This window comes from Pipistrellus kuhlii, unplaced genomic scaffold, assembly GCF_014108245.1.
Source record: "Pipistrellus kuhlii isolate mPipKuh1 unplaced genomic scaffold, mPipKuh1.p scaffold_m20_p_9, whole genome shotgun sequence".
Taxonomy (NCBI): domain Eukaryota; kingdom Metazoa; phylum Chordata; class Mammalia; order Chiroptera; family Vespertilionidae; genus Pipistrellus; species Pipistrellus kuhlii.
Genome location: NW_023425595.1, coordinates 29,412,558 through 29,420,237, shown reverse-complemented (window position 1 = coordinate 29,420,237; position 7,680 = coordinate 29,412,558). Strand labels below are relative to the sequence as shown.

Sequence of the window (7,680 nt, the reverse complement as noted above, 5' to 3'; positions counted from 1 at the left end):
TGCTGTGAACATGGTAGCCTGTTGTGAAGGTAAAAGGAGACAGAGATATATTGGGGTTAGAGCGAAAAAGCAGGTTCCTCTGTTTGCTAGAAAGAAAGCATAGTAAAATTTTCTGTAAAAGAATGTTTGGGCAATTTATTGCTATGTGTAATAACCCCAAAACGTAAAGGCTTCAAATAGTAACCACTTCATTATATGTCATGACTCGGTGGATTAGAATTCAGAAAGGTCTCAGCTAAGCATCTCTCATGCTCCGCAGGAACATCCCTTGAGTCTGTTGGTGGTATTCATCTGACAGCCAGGTTGTCCCAAGATGACTTTAGTCACATGTTTAGTGCCTTGGAGAGGATAGTACTGCCTTATGACCCACAATTTCACTTCTGAGTATTTACCCAAAGAAATCCAAAACACTAATTTAAAAAGATATATGCACCTCGATGTTCGTTGCAGTGTTATTAATAATAGCCAAAACATGGAAGCAACCCAAGTGTCCATCAATAGATGATTAAATAAAAAAGCTGTGTACATATACACAATGGAATATTACTTGGCCATAAAAAAGAATGAAATCTTACATTTGCAACAGCATAGATAGGGCTACAGGGTATTATACCAAGTGAAATAAACTAGGGAAAGACAAATACCATATGAATTCACTTATATGTGGACTCTAAAGAATAATATAGACAAAGCAGAAATAGACTTAAAAATACAGCGGACAGACTGCTAGAGGGATGGAGGGTTGCAAGTGGGTGAAAAAGGAGAAGGGATTTAGAAGTACAAATTGGCAGTTACAAAATAGGGGGATGTAAAGTACAGCATCGGGAACCTAGCTTATAATATTTTTATAACTATGTATGGTGCCAGGTGGGTACTAGACATATCAGGAGGATCACTTCATAACATAAATTACATAAAAGTCTAACTACTATGTTGTACACCTGAAACTACGTGGACTGAAGAAAAGTCTTGTTACAACTAGGAATTTAAACTGAGATATTACTTTTAAAAAATTAGAACAGAACACACTAAGTTGCTTATCTTCAAAGCTACATATTAATTTCTGGATTTGTGGATAGCTAAACTGGGAATTAAAATGAATTAAAATAGAACCAATTCAAAATAAAGCCTTGTCTATTAAAGTTAAAACTGAAGAAAATAAAAACCCACTATGTATGCCACCTCAGGCCATGCTGCTAACTAGTCCAAATAGAATAAAATTTGAACTTAGATACAAAAATTAGAACAAAAACCTTAACTCAGTGCACTGTGCCTTGCCTAAAAATTTAGAACAAAATAAATTGTTAATCCAAAGGAAGTAGAAAGAAGGAAGGCAATAGCAGCAAATAAAATCAAAACAGAGAATCAGCAAATAATAAAGATGGTTCTTTCAAAAAATAAATTTCTGACAAGATCATAAAAAATAAAGCAAAATAGCTGTCCTTAAAATTTCAAATTAAAAACAGATAATTCTAGAAAAGTATATCCTACAAAAATAAAATCCAAGGAGAAAATTTTAAAAATTGGAATAGTCAAAGCTAAAATAAATTTAGGCAAAAATCTCCCAGTTCAATATGATGGAGAAAATCCTACATAGGCCAATGAAAAAATTTGTAAGTATGAGCAAACAAAAAGTATATTTAAAAAATCAACATCTCAAATAACCTAGAAATAATAAATCTGTTACTGCAATTCATCAAATGAACTGTGATGCACTTTAATTACCATTCATGCATGATAAATATTGAAACCTTAAAATCATCCCCGTTGAAGAAAAATTACAAAATGCCTATTTTTACGGTCTCATCATTGTATAGCTGTTGCAATAAACTAAATAACACGTACATGTGTACACATAAAGACTTCTCAAGTCTATTAACTTTTCACCAAAGCAACTTTTGAAAAACTTATACTACATTTTAAAAACTGCCCCAAGTAAAACTGAATATAGTTTTTTTTTTAAGTGTTTTTTTTTAAATGTTAAAGCCTCAAGCAGAGATACACCCACCAAGTTATTATTCACTTTGAAAAACATTGTAAGGAATAAATTTGCATTGTGTAATTTATTCGAATAAACCCCAAATAATTTTTTTCTGAGGAGTTCCTCATTGAAGATGGAGGTGAAACCTTTCGTTTGCTAGGCTTGCTCAACTGCTCCTTTGACGGGTGTCCAAGTGTTCTCCTGCTTGGCCTTTATTTTGTCCTCCTGTGACTTTCTGACCAATAATACCTTCGTTTGAAAGGGCAATTTCAATGCTACACATCGGAGCCCTTGGAAGGTGGAAAACGAAAAACAAAAAATAACCCAAAAAACAGTGCGCCCAAAGAACGATGCCCTCTCCTATCCCAACAACCAACTGCCCACACTCGAGTCATCTCTTCCGTTTTCAAAAAAAAAAAAAAAAAACCAAATACGTTCTGCGTATAAACTACATTCTTAAACTTGTGCTGTTATTTCATTTTTCAATGAACTTATTTCTGTTTTAAAAAAAATGGTTTCGATAACTTTGATTGTAACGCATGACTGTTCTCATGAAGAGTCATGGAGAAGACATTTTAACCGAATAGTTTTAATGTCACCGCCGAACTTTAAGGGAAGGCCTTCGACACCTTAACCCAGGGCCGGGCCTGGTGAATGAGGTGAAGTTGAGCGACGCGGGGAGAGAAAATGACCAAACGGCAACCCTTCACCGAAGGCGGGACCTGGGACCTGGACAACCAGCCAGCCAATCAGCGCGGCCAGAGCCCCCCCTGACGGGGCTGCGGCACCTGCGCCGGCGCCACAATCCAATCCGGAGGGACGTCGGTCCGGCGTGCGCTGTGGGGCCGCCGACCGAGTTCGCGGCTTCCCGCGACGCGCCACCCGCGACCGGTAGGAGCCGCCCTCGGCCAGCCCGCTCCTCGCCGTCCCCGCCGCCACTGGCCTCTTCGCGCCCGCAGCCATGGTGGAAGCGGATCGCCCCGGGAAGCTCTTCATCGGCGGGCTCAGCCCCGAAATCGACGAGAAAACCCTCGAGGCCGAGTTCGGCAAGTATGGCCGCGTCATCGAGGTGCTCCTGATGAAGGACCGAGAGACGAGCAAGTCCAGAGGCTTCGCGTTCGTCACCTTCGAAAGCCCCGCCGACGCCAAGGCCGCCGTCCGAGACATGAACGGCAAGTCCCTGGATGGTAAGGCCATCAAGGTGGCCCAGGCCACCAAGCCGGCGTTCGAGAGCGGCCGCCGGGGCCCGCTGCCGCCGTCCCGCAGCCGCGGGCGCCCGAGGGGCCTGCGCGGGGCCCGCGGGGGCGGCGTCGGGCCGCGGCGCTCCCCTTCCCGGGGCGGGTCGGCCGACGACGGCGGCGGCGGCTACTCGGGGGATTTCGACCTGCGCTCCTCGCGGGCGCCGATGCCCATGAAGCGCGGCCCGCCGCCGCCGCCGCGCAGGGCCGGGCCGCCCCCCAAGAGGGCCGCGCCGTCGGGCCTGCCCCGCAGCGGCGGCGGCAGTGGCGGTGGCGGCGGCGGCGGCGGCGGGATGCGCGGGCGGGCCCCGGCCGCGCGCGGGCGAGATGGCTACGCGGGGCCGCCGCGCCGGGAGCCGCCCCCGCGCCGGGACCCCTACCTGGGCCCCTGGGAGGAGGGCTACTCGCCCCGGGACAGCTACTCGAGCCGAGACTACGCGAGCGCCCGCGACTCCCGCGACTTCGCGCCCTCGCCCCGCGACTACACCTACCGCGACTACGGCCACTCCAGCGCCCGGGACGACTTCCCGTCCAGAGGCTACGGCGGCGACCGAGACGGCTACGGGGGCCGCAGCCGCAGCGATTACGCCGACCACCCGAGCGGAGGAGGCTCCTACCGCGATCCCTTCGAGAGCTACGGGGACCCGCGCGGCGGCAACCCGGCGCGGGGGCCCCCGCCCTCGTACGGCGGCCGAGGCCGCTACGACGAGTACCGAGGCTGCTCGCCCGACGCCTACAGCGGCCGCGACAGCTACGGCGGCGGCGGCGGCGGCGGCAGGAGCGACCGCTACTCCCGGGGCCGCGACCGGGTCGACCGGGCCGACCGCGGGCTTCCTGCGTCCCTGGAGAGGGGGTGCCCGCCGCCGCGCGATTCTTACAGCCGGTCCGGGGGCCGCCGGGCTCCCCGCGGTGGAGGCCGCCTGGGAGGCCGCCCGGAGAGAGGGGGAGGCCGGAGCCGATACTAAGCGATGTTGGAACAGACTGGGGACCCAAAACCCTAAGTCCCGTCTTCAGAGAAACCAACGGAAAAGGAAGATGCTGTTTTCTGGTTAACTGACGACCCAAGGACTGGTCCAAGGAAGAATTGTGTTCACCTGTTGAGAATTCTCTGTTAACTTCCTCGCCCATAACTTTGGTTCTTTTGAGAGGAAAAAGTTAAAAAAAAAAAAAAAACTCGTTTAATTTCATTTTGGAATTGTTAAACGTTTCTTGCAACAAGCTCAGTTTTAAAGCATGACTTGAATCTGCGTACTGGTCTTCTTATGTTTTCAAGTAGAAATTCAGTCAAAGGCTTGCTTGCTCCCGTCTCATTTTTTTTTTTTTTCCTGGTAAATGAGGCATACCATTTTTTTATTTTACAAATGTCTGCCCACTTAAAATGGAAAAATGGATCATTCTGTCGATTGAAATCAACTAGATTTTTTTTGGGTGGGAGAATGGGAGGGATTGGTGTATGCCACTTTTTTTTAAGATTTCAGGGGGATCTTTGAAACAAACTCAGTTTTCCTAGTATTGAAAAGCAAATGAACAGCAACAACAAACACCACTTAAATTAGATGCTCATGTAAAGCAAGTTCTGTTCATAAATCAAAAAAAAAAAAAAAAAAAAAAGCGAGTGGATAATGCTGGCCATATTTTGCTTTTTGCCTTTTCTTTGGGCATCTACAGAATCTCTTGCCCCCAAAATACCATTCATTCATGTGTTGGGCAAGGATGGAATGCTAAGTTAAAAATTTGGCCAACCAACCATAAAACTGCAAAACTAAAACCAGAAAACTTCAGTTAATTGCGTTTTCACCACCACCAAGTTATTACGAAACAGGTAGAAAATATACCATTGGTGGATTTGGGGATCTTAATGGCTTCCATTCCTGTCTCCAAGCTACTTGCCTTTGGCTCTAGGGCCAGCCGTTGGCTCCCGTGGAAAGAACTGGGTTTATTGCCCTAAGGGTGGAGGAATTACATGTGAGCAACATCAGGAACTCAGAATTCTCGAGTGAGCGTGGCAATTCTATATCTGAGGATCTCAACCTGGTGTAAGAGACTTGGGTCTTCCTGTCCATAAAGGCAAGGGGGTGGGTTGAATGTACCATAGCTTAAGGTGGAGAAGGGCCCCACACAGAAAAGTTTAGAGAGGCTTCCTCCCAAGTGGCTCAGCAGGGATATCCCAGTCTCCTTTTTTACCATAAGCTCAGGGCAAGAAACACGTTTTCCACTCAACAACTGTGGAATTTCCCTATTTATCTGAGAGGAAGTAATTGTATAGTTAAGGGACTCTTGCGAGAAAGGATTGGGTTAAAATGTTAGGATCATATTCAATGTAATACTGGAGGAAACAGACCTACACCTGAACAGCAAAGTAATTAAAGAGATCTGAATGCAGCACATTGACATACACAACTCTTAAAAACACGATTTTATTATACAAAATAATAAAGTAGATGAATTTCAGGAAAAGCTGCGTTAGTGGCCCAGAAGACCAAATGTAAGAAATAGCTAAAAAAGAGTAAAAACAATCCAGGAATCAACCTAGTAAAAATTGGGTAAGACCTTTATGGAAAAATTATTAATCTTTATTAAAGGACATAGCAGAAGACTAAATAAATGGAGTCATATCACGAAATGGTCAGTAACACTTTTTATCTCAGCCTCACCAAATTAAATTGGAAAATCAATACAACTTCAAATGAAATTACATCATGATTTTTTTCCACACAGCTCCCCTCCCCTCTTTCCTGGTAACACCATTTATTTATATTGATCAACGATGGAATACTAAAAAAAGATTTGGCCAACCAAGCACAAAAATGAAAAAAAATTAATAGCTTAATTTCACTATCGACAAATTATTAAGAAACAGGTTTTTAAAAATGACACTTGTGGGAAATTTAGGTAATCCTAAACCTTTGATGGTGAAATAAGGAGCAAGAAGAGCCCAAGCAATTAGAAAGGACTCACTCTACTCATTCTTCCAAAACAATGCTTAGAAATCAATTTAATTTAAAAAATGGAAAATAATTTTAGAATGCCTAGTAATGTTGGAGTTCGCATACCCTTTGTCTTATTACAGTTTTGGTAATTTAAGCATGTGTTATGAACAAAGATTGACCAGTGAACCAAAATAGCCTAGAAACAGGCACACTTGTATATAAAAACATGATATATGGCAGAGATGGTGTTAAAAGAAAGGATGGATGTTTTTATGCCTATTTCTTTGCAAAAAGATGAAATGAGATTTCCTAACTTACAGCATATACAAAAATATATCCTAGATGGTTTGAAGATGTAAATGTGAAGAGGAAATTTTTTAAATAGAAGAAAATGAAGAAATGTGTGACACTTGGGTAGAGAACTCCTTTTTAAGACACAAAAAGCACAAACTTAGAAGAAAAATGTTGGCGTAATTTTCCACATTATTAAGGTATTTTTATGATAAAACACTGTTAAAGAGAAATACAAAACCATAGATTGAAAGAATTTATTTGCATTGAAATAACTTCTAAGAATGCTTAGAAATGATTTAAGAAAAAAAGCAAGAAAAGCTATTTTGGCAATGCCTAGTAATGTTGGAGGGTGCATACCCTATGATCCAGAAATTTCACTTCAAGGAGAGGATCTAGAGAGAGATTCACATGTATACAAGGTGCTATACACAAGAGTGGGTCTTATAGCAGTCTTTGAATGTTTAAAAAGGAACAACAGCCTGCCTGGAGAAGATCGACTGAGGTTTATTATAATGAAGTCCAATGTAGAAGCTAATAATGATCAGCTTCACCCACATGCATCAACACAGGTAAGTATAAAAAATATTTGTTTTTGGGGAAAAGGCAAGTTGCATAAATACAGGTATAATTAATAAAACATGATTGGAGTGATACGTAAAAAGTCAGGCTATTACATTGAGAAGGAAAGGAAGATGAGATGAATAGTCAGTTTTAACTGAATTCTATAATGTTTTATTTATTTATTTTTAACAATCTTTATTGTTCATATAATTACAAAAGTTCCTCATTTCCCCCCCCCTCCACCAGGTTTGTTTTATTTCTTAAAAAGGTGCTTTTTCCAGATCTTAGCCTTTGTAAATAATGCTATTATGAACATAGGGGTGCATATATTCTTTCTGATTGGTGTTTTGGGATTCTTAGGATATTATATATTCCCAGAAGTGGGATCACCGGGTCAAATGGCAGTTCCATTTTAATTTTTTGAGAAATCTCCATACTGATTTTCACAGTGGCTGTACCAGTCTGCATTTCTAACAGCAGTGTACTTTTTTCCACATCCTCACCAGCACGTGCTTGTTGATTTATTGAAGGCAGATGAATTGATAGAAAGGCTGTAGTATGTTTATACAGTGGAATACTATGGAGCTGTAAAAAAGAAAGGATACCTTATCTTTTGAGACAGCATGGATTATGCTAAGTAGAATAAACCAGTGAGACAAAGATAAATATTACATGA

The 7,680-nt window shown here is 43.1% G+C and overlaps 1 protein-coding gene across 1 annotated transcript; it reads left to right on the top strand.

Moving 5' to 3' along the window:
* Positions 1–2,927: 2,927 nt before the first annotated feature.
* RBMXL2 (RBMX like 2) lies at positions 2,928–4,433 on the top strand. The gene has a single exon (XM_036428620.2). It carries the CDS (start codon positions 2,943–2,945, stop codon positions 4,182–4,184), a length of 1,242 nt encoding a protein of 413 aa, XP_036284513.1. The 5' UTR covers positions 2,928–2,942; the 3' UTR covers positions 4,185–4,433.
* Positions 4,434–7,680: the final 3,247 nt, after the last annotated feature.

Bases quoted from the DNA above. Each gene is read 5' to 3' on its own strand.
- RBMXL2 (XM_036428620.2), top strand. From the start codon at position 2,943: ATGGTGGAAGCGGATCGCCCCGGGAAGCTCTTCATCGGCGGGCTCAGC.